The sequence below is a fragment of the Protobothrops mucrosquamatus genome, unplaced genomic scaffold (genome assembly GCF_001527695.2).
Source record: "Protobothrops mucrosquamatus isolate PMUCROS unplaced genomic scaffold, P.Mucros_1.0 scaffold4250, whole genome shotgun sequence".
Taxonomy (NCBI): Eukaryota; Metazoa; Chordata; class Lepidosauria; order Squamata; family Viperidae; genus Protobothrops; species Protobothrops mucrosquamatus.
The window spans coordinates 1-18,692 of NW_015390169.1; the positions used below are offsets into that span (position 1 = coordinate 1).

Genomic DNA, 18,692 nt, shown 5'->3' on the forward strand with positions numbered 1-18,692 from the left:
TTTTTTTTTTTTTTTCTTTTAAAATTTTATTATTTTCAAATATAACAAAATATAAACATAAACTTGATGCATATGAATACAGGATATAAGTACACAAAAGAAAAGATACTTTACGGATGGTCCCGGCTGCCCCCTCTCTGCTTCCCCCTCTTACACCTACCACCTTCCTCCCACTAACTCTCAACCACTCCACCTTCCTCCCTACTTCCCAACCTCTTTCTCAAGCACCAACCAGAAGCAGTTTGGGGTAACAGCCAGGATCATCCTCATAAATATACTTCCAGAATAATTAATAAACACATCAAATTTTATATATTTTTATCCTTTTCCCCCATCCCCCCCCCCCCGGACTTCCCAGAGCTAAACCCAGGAATAATTACAAAATAATTTTAATCTATCCAAAGCTATCCATTCATACAATAAACAAGTATAAAGTTACCATAACTCTAAAATACAATAATAAACTTATAAAAATTTAATAATTAATCAAAAGCAAGATGATAATTTCTCAGTTCATATTTTTTCTGAATATAGTCTATCCATCTTCTCCATACCAGGATAAATGTCTCCTGTGAATGATCCTTCAGGTATGCGGATATTTTAGCCATTTCTGCAAAATATGAGACTTTCTGTCTCCAATCATCCATAGTTGGTAGTGTCTTTTTTTTCCCAATTCTGAGCAATCAGTATTCTTGCTGCTGTGATGCAATACAACATAAGATTCATTTCTTTTCGATCCAGATTCTCCATAATACCCAGTAAGAATAATTGCGGTGTAAATTTTATCTTTTTCCTAAAAATCTGTTGGAATTTACTTACTTACTTTGGAGAATTGATATTGGCCCCTTACTCACTCACTCAAGGGGGCTTGCATGGATATACAAACACCATAGGGAAGAAAGAAAAATAATAAAATAATCACACACATACACACACACACACACACCACCCAAGTGACAACACACACATTCCTACCAGCCATTTAACGGGGCTCCGTTCAACTCTGGGGTCCCTGGACCCGCTGGCAGAACCACGTCTTCAGGGCCTGGGGGACCGGTTTAATTCTCGCAAGGATGATGTTCCAGAAAGAGGGAGCCACCACTGGGAAGACCCCTTTTCTGGGTCCTGCCAGATGCATCTCCTTAGGGGAGGGGACCCCCAACAGTCCTGGCCTCCCCGCTTTAGTGGGTCAGGTAGATGTGGCCGGCAAGAGATGGTCCCTCAGATGTAGACCTTTTCATGGTGAGGTGTTTGTAGGATGGGCTGTGAGGAGCCCCATAAAGGTGCTTTGGGGGAATACAGCAGTGGCCAAAATTGTGGAAACCTTTTGGGGAAAGTGTATTTTTGAGGTTGGATGGCTAATAACACCACTTTTTTTGGGGGGAGTAGTACCATAAAATTATATATCAATGGAAAGATAATTTAATCAAGAATGTCATGCAACGAAGTTTGTTCAAGTATCTGTATCGTATTCTATGAAAAGCTAGAGACAAATAACCAGAAAAAGGAAGCACAACTTGCTTAGGTTGATCTCAGGTAGCTTTCCTTCATCTGATGGTAGCCAATGAGCGTGAGTGTTTAGAGAGCCAATCAGGTGTCACCTTGTTTTGGCAATGAGCCAATCGGATCACAGTAGGATCCAGTTATTGATATCATGTATTGACACTGAGAGGAGGACATTTGTCAGTGTGTTATGTGATGGCTATCAAGTTGGTTAGGTTTTTTTTGTGTTCTTTCATTTAGTGAGCTTGTAAAACATAATAAAATTGAAGTCATGGTGCAAAGAGTTGACTGGTGGCCCAGAAAGCGATGTAAAATAGTCTTATTAAGTGAACAAGGCTACAGTTATAAAGAAATTAGAAGAAAAAATGGTGGAAACTTAACCAAAGGTGGCATTTCTACTGTACACTTAATTCTTGATTAAATTATCTTTCCATTGATATATAATTTTATGGTACTACTCCAAAAAAAAAAGTGGTGCTATTAGCCATCAAACCTCAACAATACACTTTTCCCAAAAGGTTTCCACAGTTTTGGCCACTGCTGTAGTTTCATCCAGTGATGCATTATTATTTATGTCTCAATAGGAAATCAAACTCTACATATCATCGCTGGTCATTTTAGTGGTATGATTCTCAGAGATTATACAGCATTCAGGTGTTCCCAGTGGGCCCATCTCTGCTGTGCTAGAAGGTTTAGAAATAATAATTATCTCACAAAAGTCTGACTTCAAAGAGTTAACGCGATCATATATAATGGGAAAATGCTCCCATTTTGCGATAATAGAACTGAATGCAGCAAAAATCTCATTGTACATAGTCCGAAACTGCACAGGCAGCAAAAGTCTTGTTATTTTTCAACTCTGGAAGAAATAGTCGAGTCTCTTCTCTATTCATTATAGCCTACTTTTATGTAAAGTCTGTTGAAATAGAAAAATCCCCTAGGATACGCCATTTGCTTTATTAAACTATCAACTGGCGGAACAATTAATCACTGGAGCGGCTTGCCTCCAGAGGTTGTGGATGCTCCAACAGTGGAGGTTTTTTTAACAAGAAGTTGGAAAACCATTCGTCCCAGGATCTCCTGCTTGAGCAGGGGGTCAGACTAGAAGACCTCCAGGGTCCCTCCCAACTCTGTTATTCTGTTTTTATGTTTTTTTTATTACTGGCAAGAGATCTATTCTTGTGCTATTCTTGCTTGCCTGTTTAGTGTGGTTTTTTTTTTTTTTTGCTGTTCAGCTGTATTTCTTTGGCCATTCCCTTCAACATGAAGGAGGCACCTTTGTTCTGAGAAATTTTCAAGAGCTTTTGCTGGGCTGTGGTAAAAAGAAAAAAGGGTGGTGCTGGGGAGATGGGGAGCACAGCTATGCGAGGGTGAAAGCTTTGTGAATTTGTGACAAACCGTTGCCCGAATGGTTGAAGTTCTGCTTGAGCCAAAGGGGTTGGACTAGTCCAGGGCTTTTCAACCTTTTCACCCATTGTACCACTTTTAGAATAGGGCAACATCCGAGGACCACGTCGCCTAGCAAGGTCTCAAAAACTTGACCCCCCCCAAAAAAGGGAAAAAAGTGATGAAGTACAGGTAGTCCTCGACTTACAACAATTCGCTTAGTGAGTGTTCAAAGTTACAATGGCACTGAAAAAAGTGCCCTCCAAGCCACAGCCGAGCAAGACACCTCCCTGCCCGCCCGGCCGCGTTCTTCCTCCTGTCCGAGGTTTCCATTGTTGTGAGCATTTCTGTTGGGGATTGGCAGAGGGGGTGGGGTGGGGGGTGTTTGGTTTTTATTCCCCCCCCCTCCCGGCTGCTGGGTGGTTGCAGCAGGTTTTGGTCCCTTCACATGACCCTGGGACACTGTGACCGTCATAAATATGAATCAGTTGCCAAGCCTCTGAATGTAAATCACAAGACCCTGGAGAGGCTGCAACATTCCAGCTGATCGGCGCTTCTTCTGGGCTCAGCAGAAGCTCCAGGATCAGCGCCGAGCTCCAGCTGGATCCTGGCGCTGATCCTGGCGCTTCTGCTGAGCCCTGACAGCCCTGCAGCTCCAGCCGTCTCTCGCTCAGGCTTGTGCGGTGCTGCCACCGGTTCAGCTCATTCCCCCCCCGCTACCGCTTTTCTAGGATGGTCGCGTACCCCCTGCCAGGTGCCAATGTACCACAGGTGGTACCCGTACCACTGGTTGAAAAGCCCTGGACTAGATGACCTCCAAGGTCCCTTCCCACCTTGTTATTCTATGCTTGGTGTAGGGAAGACATGAGGGTGAGCAGATGAGGAATGTAGGCAGTCCTCGGCTTAACGGCCGCGACTCGGCCCCAAATTTCTGTTGCTAGGTGAGACACTTTTAAAGTGAGCTTTGCCCCATTTTACGACATTTCTTGCCATGGTTGTTAAGTGGATCGCTGCAGGTGCTCAGTTAGTGCCCCGGTCGTTAAGGGAATCTGACTTCCCCCGTTGACTTTGCTCGTCAGAAAGCCGCAAAAGGGGATCACGTGACCCCCACACACCCGGGACGCTGCAACTGTCGTAAATACAAGTCAGTTTCCAAGCAGGTGAATTTTGATCACGTGACTCTGGGGATGCTTCCACGGTGGTAAATGAAAAACGGCCGTAAGTTACTGTTTCTCTGTGTCGTTTCAATTTCAAACGGTCACTAAATGAATTGCTGTAAGTCAAGGACTGCCTGTGATGGGTCCAGGTTCATATGAGTGACCATTTTCTGAAAAACCAATCTGGGGCAGCAAAAGGGATTTTGAAATAATGTGGAGAAAGGACTTGTTGCTTTTCTGCAAAAGATGCATGGTTCTGCTATTAAGCTCGGCCACTTGGGGGCTCATAGCAGCATCTCTAACCCAGTGGACCCCAACCCCTGGGGGTCGTGGCCCACTACCGGGCCGTGGGTCAGGCTGCCCGGTGTGCGCATGTGTGTGTGTGTGTATGCACTCATAGCCATTCGCGGTAGTGCCGTGGCGAAAACGGCACCACGTGGCGAAAACGGGGCAGGGCTACTGAGTGTCACACGGACGCTAGCGCCATCCCGTTTGCGTCATACGCGTGCTCGCGGCCCAGTTTGCACGCACGGGCACGTCAAATGCTTCCCCCTCCGTTCCTCACCGGTCGGCCAACCGAGAAAGGTTGGGGACGTCTGCTCTAGCCAGGTGTGTCCACACTTTGTCTTCTGTAACCTGGGTATTCTCATGCAACGAACGTGGATTGTGTGTTATATTCCTTACCAGGAATACAAATATTCTTTATGGAAACTCAATTATCTTGGGGTTCTTCCAGGGTCCTCTCAACTCCATTGTGACTCCCTGTTGTGGGAGGAAAAATCTTCATCAGGGTCCAGTCCAAGCCGGGAATAATCAAAATGGAGACTGCTTTAGAAAGAAGGTTGCAGTTTATTGGAGAGGAGACCCAGACAGAAAGATGGCTCTGGAAGAAAAGAGAGAAGGCATATGTAGGGAGTGGGTTTTTATACCCTCTGGAGCCTTTTGTTTGGAGTTGTTCCTGTTTGAGGCTTTGTGTTTCCTGTGTCATGTACTTTGACCTGAGTCTGAGTGTGCCCTTGTGGTATTGGTGGTTTAATCCTATTATGTCCTGTATTAGAGTTTGGGTAGGGTATGTAGATTTTAAAGGTCTTTGTCTTCCTAATCTCTTCAGCTGCTAGCTGGAAGACTCCAACCTCCCGAATGGATTATTACATCTGCATTTCTAAAAGCTGGCTTCTGCCTAGGGCAGGGGTAGGCAACCTTGGCTCTTTTATGACTGGTGGACTTCAACTCCCAGAATTCCTGAGCCAGCCACGCTGAGGGGAAGGGGAGAGGTTTCCAAGCTGAGCCATGCTGGCTCAGGAATTCTGGGAGTTGAAGTCCACCAGTCATAAAGAGCCAAGGTTGCCTACCCCTGCCTTAGGGGCTGGGGCTGATTCCTGGGGGCTGGTTTCTGTCTTTTTTTTTTTTTAAAGATCATCTCCATTATTCCTTTGGGGGAAAATATATTCTGCCTTTTTAATATTCCCCCAAATATTCCTTTCTCTGGATTCTTCCCACACCATCATAATGGTATTCAATCTCTTTCTGCCGAAAGGCTAAAATTTCAAGCTCCTTCTTTGAAGGATCTACAGGTGCAATATTAAAAACTCAGTTTATATCTACGTAGGCAGCGAGGAGTCGGTCAATTCTGGCTTGAGCAGCAGCCTGACCAACATCCAATGGCTGGGCAAGATGTCTTCCACGGCGCTGAGCTCCTGTAGCGTGAAGAAGGACACGGAGAAGGAGAACCAGACCCCAAAGCAGAAGACAATTAAGGTAAGCAGAAGGCCAAAGAGCCGTGTGTGTGTGTAATAATATAATAATAATAAAGACAGAAGGGACCTTGGAGGTCATCTAGTCCAACCCCCTGCCCAGACAGGAAACCCTATACCATTTCGGACAAATGGCTGTCCAGTCTCTTCTTAAAAACTTTCAGTGTTGGAGCATTCACAGCTTCTGGAGGCAGGTTGTTCCACTGGTTAATTGTCCTCACTGTCTGGAAGTTTCTCCTTAGTTCCAGGTTGCTTCTCTCCTTGGTTAGTTTCCATCCGTTGCTTCTTGTCCTGCCTTCAGGTGCTTTGGAGAATAGCTTGACTCCCTCTTCTTTGGGGCAGCCCCTGAGATACTGGAAGGCTGCTATCATGTCCCCCCTCGTCCTTCTCTTCCTTAAACTAGACATACCCAATTCCAGCAACCGTTCCTTATATGTTTTAGCCTCCAGTCCCCTAATCATCTTTGTTGCTCTTCTCTGAACTCTTTCTAGAGTCTCAGCATCTTTTTTACATCGTGGTGACCAAAACTGGATGCAGTATTCCAAGTGTGGCCTTACCAAGGCATTGTAAAGTGATTTTAACACTTCACGTGATCTTGATTCTATCCCTCTGTCTTTGTGTGTGTGTGTCTGTCTGTGTGTGTGTTTTTAAGAAGAGATTGGAGTGCTATTTGTCTGAAACAGCACAGGGTTTCCTGGCTGAGCAGGGGGTTGGACTAGAAGACCTCCAAGATCCCTTCCAGCTCTGGTATTCTGCTCTTTTTCTACCAATTCCCTGCGGTTTCATAAGCAGCCCTTAATGATCTCCTCCTGTGAGTCAGGCTTTCAAATCCAGTGCATTGTGATAATGTGTCAGGATGACTCAAAATTCCCGATCACCTGAGCGTTTCTTCACAAAGAGCACATCAGCCACGTAGGCCGGTATCTTTTTAGAAAGTTAAAAAGGTAGATGTAAGACTGGAAGAATGGCTGTGGGCGGGAGGGAGCGGAGCTGCTTTTCAGCAGAAAAAGAAAAAAATTGGATACGCATCTGCCTGTAATTAAAACAAAAAACACAAAAAGGGAAGATTTCAGACCTCCGGAGACGAGCAGAGAACGCCCGTTGTGCATTGAACATGTGGACCAGAACAATTTTAGTGGTGTTTCCCATGATAAAAGTCATGTAAGAGCCCTGGTGGCGCAGTGGTGGGAATGCGGCATTGCAGGCTGACTCTGCCCACTGTCAGGTGTTCTATCTATCCATCCACCCATCCATCATTAATCAATCCATTATCTATCCATCCATCCATATCTATCTATCTATCCAACTATCCATCCATCATTATTAATCAATCCATTATCTACCTATCTATCTGTCTCTGTCTGTCTGTCTATCCAACTATCCAACTATCTATCCAGCTATCCATCCATCATTATTAATCAATCCATTATCTATCCATCTATCCAACTAACTATCCAACTATCCATCCATTATTATTAATCAATCATCTATCTATCTATCTATCTATCTATTTATCTATCTATCTATCTATCATCTATCTATCCAACGATCTATCCAGCTATCCATCATTATTAATCAATCCATTATGTATCCATCTATCCAACTAACTATGCAACTATCCATCCATTATTATTAATCAATCATCTATCTATCTATCTATCTATCTATCTATCTATCTATCTCTATCTATCTATCTATCTATCTATCTATCTATCTATCTATCTATCTATCCATCCATCCAACTATCCAACTATCCAACTATCCATCCATCCATCATTATTAATCCATTATCTATCCATCCATCCATCCATCCATCATCTATTAATCAATCCATTATCTATCTGTCGGTCTGTCTATCTATCCATCCATCCATCCATCCATCATCTATTAATCAATCCGTTCTCTCTCTCTCTCTCTGTTCTGTGGGACCCTTCTTTCTTAATTTCGGCTTTTGCTTCCCTACTCCAGTCCGAAGGGAGTCCCGCAGCGGCCGCCGTCTCTCCGGCTTCATGGAAGGAATCCTTCTCCGAACGGCCCCCCTACTCTTACATGGCCATGATCCAGTTTGCCATCAACAGCACCGAGAAGAAGCGCATGATGTTGAAGGACATCTACACCTGGATCGAGGACCATTTCCCCTATTTCAAGCATGTGGCCAAGCCAGGCTGGAAGGTAAAGCATCCTTTCACCTTTTTAAAAACTTCTCGGAAAAGGTCATTATTGTGAAATTTATTTATTTAGATAATTTGCGTTGCCGTCTACTCGCACACGGCGACTCAAGGCGGCTGAATTAAATAGAAAAACACCCTACATAACAATAAAACGAGAGGGAAAATAATACAACAATATAATAATCCCCTACCCACCCCAACCCAGTGACAACACACATTAAACTAGCCATTTGCTGGGCTTTGAAATATTATAAAAATATACAGCATACAAATTATACCATTTTTTTACACTATAAAATATTACACGGTCGGTTCTCAGCTGACAACCATTTGTTTAGTGACCGTTGAAAGTTACAACAGCAGTACAAAAGTGATTTATGACGGTTTTCCACACTTAGGATGGTTACGTCCCCATGGTCACTTGATCAAAATTCGGACGCTTGGCACCTGGTTCATATTTATGACCGTCGCAGTGTCCAGGGGTCAGGTGATCCCCTTTTGCGACCCCACAGTCATTGTCCTCCTCCTCCTCCTCCTCCTCCTCCTCCTCCTTCTCCATCATTCGACAAACCGTACTCCCTTCCAGCACTGATGATGTTACCTAGTTGGGTCATGAAAGGTCTGCAAGAAAACAAGCAAGCTCAGAGAGCACCAAGGACCCCGCAGTCGTCGTCGTCGTCGTCGTCCTCCTCCTCCTCCTCCTCCTCCTCCTCCTCCTCCTCCTCTTCCATCATTCCACAAACCCTACTCCCTTCTAGCACTGACGATGTTCCCTAGTTAGGCTCATGAAACGTCTGCAAGAAAATAGCCAAGTTCAGAGAGCACCAAGCACCCCACAGTCCTTCTCCTCCGTCCTACAAACCCTACTCCCTTCTAGCACTGATGGTGTTACCTAGCTTGGTAATTAAACGTCTTCATTAACACAGCCAAGCTCAGAGAGCACCAAGGTCCCCGTAATATGGGAATTGCATCGCTTCAACATTACGTCTTTCTTTCCCTCCTAACTTAGCTACCTGTTTTGTCACCGAAACCAATAGATGTTTTGGGTTTGGTTTTTTCTCCCCCTCTGCAATTTAGAACTCCGTGCGTCACAATCTTTCCCTTCACGACATGTTTGTTCGGGAGATGTCTGCCAACGGAAAAATCGCATTCTGGACCATCCATCCCGAAGCAAACCGTTACCTGACCCTGGACCAGGTGTTCAAGGTGAGTAGCAGGTAGGAAAGGAACCTTTCCCAGCGCTTTTTTCCTCTACCGTTTTATGCATCGAAGTGACATTTTATTTAAGTGAAGAGGGAGGCAGGTTGACAGCCAGCAGCTGTTGGGGAGTCCTGCCTTCCGATGCTTTGGAGAATAGCTTGACTGCCTCTTCTTTGGGGCAGCCCCTGAGATACTGGAGCACTGCTATCATGTCCCCCCTCATCCTTCTCTTCATTAAACTGGACATCCCCAATTCCAGCAACCGTTGCTTGTATGTTTTAGCCTCCAGTCCCCTGATCATCTTTGTGGCTCTTTTGAAATATAGAATAATAGAGTTGGAAGGGACCTTAGAGATCCTCTAGTCCAACCCCCTGCTCAGGCAGGAAACCCTACACCATTTCAGACAAATGGCTGTCCAGTCTCTTCTTAAAAACTTCCAGTGTTGGAGTATTCACCGCTTCTGGAGGCAGGTTGTTCCACTGGTTAATTGTTCTAACTGTCAGGAAGTTTCTCCTTAGTTCTAGGTTGCTTCTCTCTTTAATTAGTTTCCATCTGTTGCTTCTTCTCCTGCCTTCCATGCTTTGGAGAATAGCTTGACTCCCACTTCTTTGGGGCAACCCCTGAGATACTGGAAGGCTGCTATCCTGTCCCCCCTCGTCCTTCTCTTCATTAAACTAGACATACCCAATTCCAACAGCCTTTCCTTATATGTTTTAGCCTCCAGTTCCCTGATCATCTTTGTTGCTCTTCTCTGCACTCTTTCTAGAGTCTCCACATCTTTTTTACACCGTGGTGACCAAAACTGGATGCCGTATTCCAAGTGTGGCCTTACCAAGGCCTTGTAAAGTGGTATTAACACTCCACATGATCTTGATTCTATATAAGACCCGGTCTTATTTTTTGGGGGAAAACAGATACTTGTGCTCCAGTAAGATGAATTCTGAAGCCCTCAACCTTGGCTAGCATTTTCCAGGGTGGTGGTCTTTTTTTTTTTTCATTTTATCAAGTTCCCTTCTCAGAATTCTCTTAGGAGTATCGCTCGGGCAGAATTTCAATCCCTTTGGAGAGAAAAAAATCTATTTATACTCCAGTCCTTTTTAAAAAATTTAAAAAGTGCTGTGTCCTACAGCAATCGCCAAAGTGGCATGAAGGATCTTGCCCTTCCGAAAGGAGGCTTCAGCATCGATGTAGACCCGTCCAAATTTAATCGGCGTGACAAGGTGAAATGGTGATTTAAAGAAATGGTGTCGGATAACACTGAGTCAGAGAAATCCCTGTGCAGGAATCCTGGGAGGAGACAAAGTCCCTCATTCTGTTTTTTCCTTGACCGTTCAGAGTGTGTGGCAAATCATCCCTAGCTCTTCTCATTGGAAGACAATCAACAGTCTCCATCTTCCTTCTTCTCCAGGCTGGAAGTCCTTAGAATCATAGAGTTGGAAGGAACAGAAGAAACTTCCTAACAGTGAGGACGATTAACCAGCAGAACAGAAGTTGTGGGTGCTCCATCACTGGAGGTTGTCAAGAAGAGACTAGGGGAGACAGGATAGCAGTATTCCAGTATTTGAGGGGCTGCCACAAAGAAGAGGGGGTCACGTTATTCACCAAAGCACCGGAGGGAAGGGCGAGAAACAATGGTTGGAAACTAATCAAGCAGAGAAGCAACCTGGAATTAAGGAGAAACTTCCTGACAGTGAGGATAATCAACCAGTGGAACTCCTTGCCTCCAGAGGTTGAGAATATATCAGAAGCATTCTAGGGGTGTGGGGTATAGAAAAGGCTGGGAACCACTGCATTAAGGACTACTTCTTGAGTATGGTTTGTCAGCCAGTTACAAATCCGTCTGGTGGTGATGCTGTCTATCCCACATTTTTTTAAAATAAATATTTTATTGGATTTTGTATAAATGAGGAAAAAATAGGGAGAGTGCGGGTATGGGGAGGGAAGGGCATGGGGATTTTGGGATGGAAAGAAGCTAGGTACAGTAGTGGGGAAACCCCCAACAATAATCTCATACTTTAACAAACAAGCTACCGTCCGGATCAAAATAGTAAGTAAACAATTTATATCTTACTCAGCCATTTTAAAATAAGATTAACTATAACCATATTACTAAAGATTGATAAACAGATAAAATTCCTCTATATAGATAAACGTAATCAATAAAATCTCAACTAATCATAATTGTCAACATTAGCAATTAAGAATCACTAAAAATAAAGATGTTATTAGCCTAAGAATAGAAACTTACTTAAAAAATCTATCATCTATTCTAAAATTTTAAGTTTAAGATGATGCAGTTTACTTTAAAACTTGGGAAAAATTTGATCAATGGTTAGAAACATGTTAGAATGTGAAAAGAACTTATCCCACATTTTTCTAGCTTACCAAGAAGTAGATTGTGGTCTACTTTGTCAAATGCCTTGCTGAAGTCTAAATATACTATAATACATAGTAGTAGTAGTAGTAGGAGTTGAGTTGGAAGGGGTTCAGTGTGAAGAACCTCTAGAATTTTCTCCTAAGACTAACCCTCCAGCAATCCCCGTCTTTTGCTCTGTGCAGAAGAGATGGAAGATCTGGGAGGAGGGTTTTTTTTGTTGTTTTTTGTTTTTGCTATTTCACCTGAGTTTTGGGGGAACTAGCCAATAAAGGCAGATCAGAATAACAGTGTTGAAGGGACCTTGGAGGTCTTCTAGTCCAACCCCCTGTTCAAATATGCCATTTCAGAGAAATGAAGGTCCAATCTCTTCTCAAAAACCTCCAGTGTTGGAGCACCCACAACTTCCGGAGGCAAGTGGTTCCACTGGTTAATTGTTCTCACTGTTAGGAAATTTCTCCTTAATTCCAGGTTGCTTTTCTCCTTGGTTAATTTTTCCATCCATTGCTTCTTGTTCTGCCTTTGGAAAACAGGTTGACTCCCCTCCCCACTCTTCTTTGGGGCAGCCCCTGAGATATTGGAAGGCTGCTATCATGTCCCCCCTAGTCCTTCTTTTCATTAAACTAGACATACCCAATTCCAGCAACTGTTCCTTATATGTTTCAGCCTCCAGTCCCCTGATCATCTTTTTTGCTCTTCTCTGCACTCTTTCTAGAGTCTCAACATAATTTTTACATCGTGGTGACCAAAACCGGATGCCGTATTCCAAGTGTGGCCTTACCAGCGCAGTATAAAGTGGTGTTAACGCTTCTTGTGATCTTGATTCTATCCCTCTGTTAATGCAGCCTTGGATTGTGTTGGCTTTTTGGGCAGCTGCCGCACACGGCTGGCTCATCAACTCCACTTGCTGCTTTACCTTCAATCAGTCCTGGCCTGTTAGACTCTTAACTTTCTTTTTTCTTCTCTCTCGATCTCAATGCAGCAGCAGAAACGTCCAACTTTGGATCTGCAGAAGAACGCGAAAGGCACCAAAACGGAGCCCCAGATTTCCCGTAAGTATCGGATTGTCTTCTTGCAAAGCCCTTACTCCATGCCGGTCATCGGAGGAAGCAAATGGAAGCCCTTTGGCTGATTGGAAGGACAGATTGTAAGGGTATATAGGAATGACCTTGGGAAACGGTGGCAGGGGGAATAGATTTCCCAACAGTTAGAACAATTAGTCAGTGGAACTACCTGCCTCCAGAAGTTGTGAATGCTCCAACACTGGAAGTTTTTAAGAAGAGACTGGACAGCCATTTGTCCGGAATGGTATAGGGTTTCCTGCCTGAGCAGGGGGTTGGACTAGAAGACCTCCAAGGTCCCTTCCAACTCAACTACTACTACTACTACTATTATTATTATTATTAGTAGTAGTAGTAGTATTATAGTACTAGCTGTACCTGGCCACGCGTTGCTATGGCTCAGTCTGGTTAAATGGAAAAGAAAGAAAAGAGAAAGCGCACGTTTGTAATATGTTTTTGTTTACATAAAATTGCTTTTACGTCCAACAGATGGCGCTGTTTTTCTTAAAAAAGCATGTTTTTACCTGTCACAGGTGTGACATCTATATAATAGTAGGTATATAAAAACACGCGCGTATTCGAATGCAACGTTGTGTCAAAATTTCAAAGCAATCGGTGAAGAACTTTCGGAGATTTAAGATTTTGAACAAGCAAACATTTACATTTTTATTTATATAGATAGATAGATATTTAGACTTCAGCAAGGCATTTGACAAAGTAGACCACAACCTACTTCTTGGTAAGCTAGAAAAATGTGAGATAGACAGCATCACCACCAGATGGGTTTGTAACTGGCTGACAAACCATACTCAAGAAGTAGTGCTTAATGCAGTAGTTCTCAGCCTTTTCTATACCCCACACCCCTAGAATGCTTCTGATATAGTCTCACACCCCTTAACAAAAGTTCAAAACGAATTCTGCTTATACACTATACTTTTGAAACTTCTAAACCCAGGTTTTCACACACCCCTGGGATATCGTCTCGCACCCCCGGTTGGGAACTCCTGCCTTAATGGTACTACATCTACATGGAGGGAAGTAAGCAGTGGGGTACCACAAGGCTCCATCTTGGGCCCGGTACTCTTCAATATCTTGATTGATTGATTTTCTTTCTTAGGGCCAAGGATTAAGCCCTTGCTGCCACGGGTCAGTTCCTACGTGGTTCCAGTCCACTTCCCGACGGGCGAGCCATTCCATCTCCCGTTGCCTTCAAGGCCACCTCTGCCCGCAGGCCAGACTGCCTTGGGGACCATGCCGGGCAACGCAGCGGAGCGCCCTGCGTCAAAGGTTAGTCTCCTACGTCTCCTCGCTTTGCTCGGGTCCACGTTTGTCTGAATGCTCCAGGCTAACCTCAGCACCCGTGGAATCGGGCCCAACTGTCTCCAAGGCAGTTCTCCCATGCAGATGGGCTTTCCCAAAGGTGAGGTAGGAGGGCTTTGGCTAGCCTAAAAAAAGCCCCTTAGAAAAGGAGTAGATGTCCCCGGGAACCGAGCAGGATCTTGGCTAGAAGTGGGTTTATTTTTCCCTGCCCTCTGCCATCCTTATCCACGTGGGTCTGGCCCTTGGCCTTTGCTCCCCGCTTCCTTTCATTCCTTCTCACGAGGCTGATTCCATCTTCAAGACTGTTATGACCCGGGGTGGGGGTTAGGGTTAGGGTTACTGATTAAAATCAATCTGATTTTAATCAGTAACAATCCACCGTAATTCCTGCCTGCTTACCTCCAGCTTCTAGTTCCAGACCTTTCTTTTCTAGATTGTTCTCGAACGTTCGCCTTCGATCCTGAAAAAAAGGAAAGCAGACAGATGCTTACTTTTTATTCAACCGACATGAGTTTTTTTTTAATATACATCAGCTTTTAAACATAGTTCTTTTGCATCAGAAGAGAGAGAGGGAGAGGGAGGCAGAGAGAGAGAGAGAGAGAGAGAGACTTATTTAGATATGTTCAAAATAAGGGGAAAACGACTAAATTATGACTGTTTTTCACACTTACGACCGTTGCAGCATTCTTACAGGCACATGATCAAAAATTCGGACGCTTGGCCACGAACTCGTATGTTATTTTTAGAAAACCCCAACTTAACAAGTGCAGCGATTCCCTTAACAATTCGGACAAGAAAGGTTGTAGAATGGGGCAAAACCCAATTAACAACTGTCTGGCTTAGCAACAAAATGTTGCCCTCAATTGTGTCGTAAGTTGAGGACTCCCCGTACAGGATCTCCGGCCAAATGCATAGAGTCCCTCAAAGTTGTTGGAGATCCCTCTTGGCTGAAACGGCCCTCTAATTCCTGAATAAATGGAGGTTAAGCACAACGGTCAGTTTAGGAGGGCAAAATAAAATTCCCACGCCTAAAAGATAACTAAACCCCCGGGGGAGAATGTGTCTAAAAATGAAGAGTGTTGTCGTCAGCTTCTTCCTTCCCATGTTGGTTTTGCAGATCCTGCGCTCCAGCGACGAACCGGTCCTGTTGCCTTCTCCGAGCTCCATAAAGGAGGAACAATATTGCGGCGAAGAGTCTTGTTCATTAAACCCACAGCGCCCTCTTGAGGGAGGCAGCTGTACAGACAGCGGAAAACCATCGGCGGGAGTTCTGAGCGACAGTTTTCTCTCCCCGGAGTGGGTCTCCCCTTTCCTCCCGGTATGGCCTGTGAAGGAGGAACCAGCAGGAGCTGGTGAAGAGCAGAACCTCCGTGTCCAAGCATCCCCCATAAAACAAAAGAGACAGGTTACAGGGGTCAGGTCAGCCCCCCAAAGTACGCTGGTTATAAAGAGGCAAGAATTGGGCAGATCCAGACGGAAGCAGCACTTAGCCCTCTCTTCCTCAGAAGAACCGGTTCTCCTTCTGCCCCTCGGTGGTGGTGGCTCAACGTCCTTCCTGATGAGACAATGTCCTTCCAGTCTGGAGGAACCTCTAGCAACCCTTGTCTGTGGTCCAGAAGAAGACCCTCCAGTGAATTGCAGGCTGCCCAAAGCTTCCACCCCCAATAAAGCGCCCATAACCACCTCTATACCCCTACCACCTACTGACCAGTGGAGATTGACCCCTTTGGTCAACGAAAGGAGCACGGTTGATTTCAGTTCTCCGAGATCTTCTCCCTTGCCCTTCCTGCCCTTCCAGGAGAATTTAGATCTGGAGTTTAATGAGACCTCACTGAGACAATCCTTGGGTGACTCTCCCCAGTGTCCACTTCTGAACGCAGAAATGGGTGAAATAGTTCCTGAACTCTTGGACACTTCTTCCCCATCCAGCAAGGTGGCCTGTGAGCTTCCAGGGGACAACTCCCTTCTGGAAGACCTTGTTTTGGAGAACATGCCTGAGAACTGGAGCAAGCTCTCACTGGACCTCAGTTTTCCAGACCCCGAGAACCTGGAGACCGATCTGAGCTGGTCACAGCTCCTTCCTCACCTAAAATGACCCAGTTGGGCTCCCTGCAAATAACCTCACCTGGGCGGCACTTTCAGAAGACCCCAGTCCCATACCTTACTGTCTTGGCCCTTCAGCAAGTATGGCTCTTGATTAACTCAGAGGTCACCCGAATGTAAGGATCGAGGAAGCCTTAGCCACGATAGGTTGAAGGAAGACTCCCTGTCCTGTTTTCTACACCTGCTTCTTTGCAGATGATGGTTTGGGCAAATCTAGGACACTCCCGTAAGGGGTAGGATGGAAAGCTCCAGAGCTGTCAATAGTTTTGGAGACAACTTCTAGAGCTTCCGCTGAAGGAAAGATTCATCTATTGAAAGGTGTCTGGGCTACCCAAATCACATCTTACCTAGCCTTGGGCCTTAGATGTTAATCCCTTGATGCTTTGGGGGTGATTGCTCTTTTCTCCCCTGCTCTTATTTTAATAAGAGAAGCTTGATCTGGACACATCTCATTGCTAAAATCTGAAAATTAGGTTCAGGGCTTCCCGACGGTCACAAAACAATAAAGTTGGTGCCTCTCCACGGGATTCCTGCCACATCTGTAGCCTAAAGCATCATGAGAAGTGTTTTAAGAGGCCACATTTAGCTAACACTAAAGTGGGATCTGCTTATCTAGAGGCTGTGGCGTTTTACCTCTAGCTAACATGTGTTGCGCCTGCACAAATCGCCAGCACTTAAAGCCACAAAGCAGATCCCAAGTTCCCCTGCCAGGCGTCGGAAGCCTGAACGCAAAACCCAGAGGCCACATCTCTGGTTCCCCAAGATTGCTGAAAAGTTGGGCTTCTCGGTCTGCAGGCCAAGTAATTTTTTTCCCCCCCGTGGGGTTGTGGAGCTGGAAGTAGATTTAGTTCCTTGATTGAGTCGTTCCAGCTGCCTTGATAATCTCCAGCAGGAGGTCCCCGTGTCGAGCGAACTGACACTCTGAAGCTGATAGATTCCTGCCTCTGTAAAGTTCTGGAGGACAGCTTTAAATCGAGGCTTTCCTCCATCGAAACAATCCGGCCTGCTCTTTTTGAGGGGGTTTTAAAAGCAGAAACCGGAGCCACGTCCGTCCGGGCCAGACCGTGCGTTCGTGATCCTCGCAAGGGCAATAAAACCCGAGTGCCTGTCCTTTCTTCCACATCATTTCGTGCTCTTAAAAAAATCCTGCTTTGGCCGCCTCTGAAGAAGGAAGGCGGAGGAGGGAGCAACTGAAGTGAGGCTCGGGGCACGGCGTTCCGATCTCGGCCCAAACCGGAGGCCTCCAGGTTGACACGAGACTGGTGCTTCAGAAGAAGTGCCGAGTTGTCTCGGAATGGGGGTCTTTTTGTGCTGGAAAAACGGGGCTGGGTGGTCCCTGAAACGACGCTAACTAGAGCAGGTGCAGAGATGGTCTGAGGAATCTCACTGCCCCCAAGGCTGTGGTGGTCACTGGTTAGGTTTTGTGGGAGCCCACGGCTTCTTCCTCTTAAGCCCTCGGCCTTGTTCTCTGCCTGAGCACGCTTTGTCATTTTATTGTCGTTGTCTTTCTGCCTTCCTTCCAAAGCGGTGTTAGGTTCTGTCTGGGCAAGCTTCTCATCTTCAGGAACCGGAATCACCCATGAAAAAATTCCCTCTGGTTGGGATAACGCTGCAAGACCGATTCCCTCGGGTCCAGCTGGCTGGGCTGATGGGGAGGCAGACGGGAGGACCACAAAATGCATATTTTCTTGCTTGCATTATTATTTTTTCTTTCTTTCCTCTTCTGGCCAGTTTCCTCAGCTGCAAGAGCATCGCCTCCTTTGCCAAACCAATATCCCGGCACGCCCTCCTTTAAATATTTGGAAGCTCCCTTCCGTGCGTGTGCCTGGTTATCGTTTTTCTCGTGGGTTCCTAACTCGGCGGAGGCTCTTAAAATCGGCGTTGCTGTGCGATAGCTCTTCCGATGTTTCCGCGGCGATTTTTTTCTTTGCACTGCTCCGGCTTGCAGCAAACTCGACGCAAATGTAAATCTAGCAATGGTAAATAAACTCTCCCCTTCGAATCAGCCTGATCCTGTGTGACTTTGGTGTGCTTTTCGTTGAGACAACACAAACTTAGTGGGCCGTTGTTTCCTCCAGGAAGTTTTTCCCAACACGGCATCCAGCCCCGTTGGTCTCCCATCTGATCAATTCTGATGCCATCCATCAAATGTCTTTATGCACGTTGTGGGTGTTTCATCACTAGAGATTTTTAAGGAGAGACTGGACAGCCACTGGTCTGCAATGGCATAGCATCTCCTGCTTGAGCAGGGGGCTGGACTAGAAGACCTCCAAGGTCCCTTCCAACTCTATTCTATTCTATTCTTTTTTTCTTTTCTATTCCTCGTATCATATTGTCTTTTTGTATTTTATTCTATATTTCTATTCTATTCTTTATTTCTATTCTATATTTCTATTCCATTCCATTCCATATTTTCTGTTCTGTTCCGTTCTATTCCATTCCACTCCACTCCACTCCATTCTTTTTTTTTTTTTTTTTTGTAAAAGAATTTTTATTATTTTCAAATATAACAAAATATAAACATAAACTTGATGCATATAAATACAAAACATCAGTACACAAAAGAAAAGATACTTTACGGGTGGTCCCGGCTGTCCCCTCTCCGCTTCCCCCTCTTTCACATACCACCTTCCTCCCACTATACTCTCAACCACTCCACCTTC

At 45.1% G+C, this 18,692-nt stretch overlaps 1 protein-coding gene across 1 annotated transcript; it reads left to right on the forward strand.

Moving 5' to 3' along the window:
• Positions 1 to 5,655: 5,655 nt before the first annotated feature.
• FOXM1 (forkhead box M1) lies at positions 5,656 to 16,021 on the forward strand (the record flags this gene model as incomplete). The annotated part of the gene is made up of 6 exons (XM_029286607.1): positions 5,656 to 5,808; positions 7,776 to 7,972; positions 9,049 to 9,177; positions 12,528 to 12,597; positions 13,724 to 13,893; positions 15,044 to 16,021. Coding segments are annotated over 6 exons (1,697 nt in total), but the record flags the coding sequence as incomplete, so codon positions are not given.
• Between the last annotated feature and the right edge of the window lie 2,671 nt (positions 16,022 to 18,692).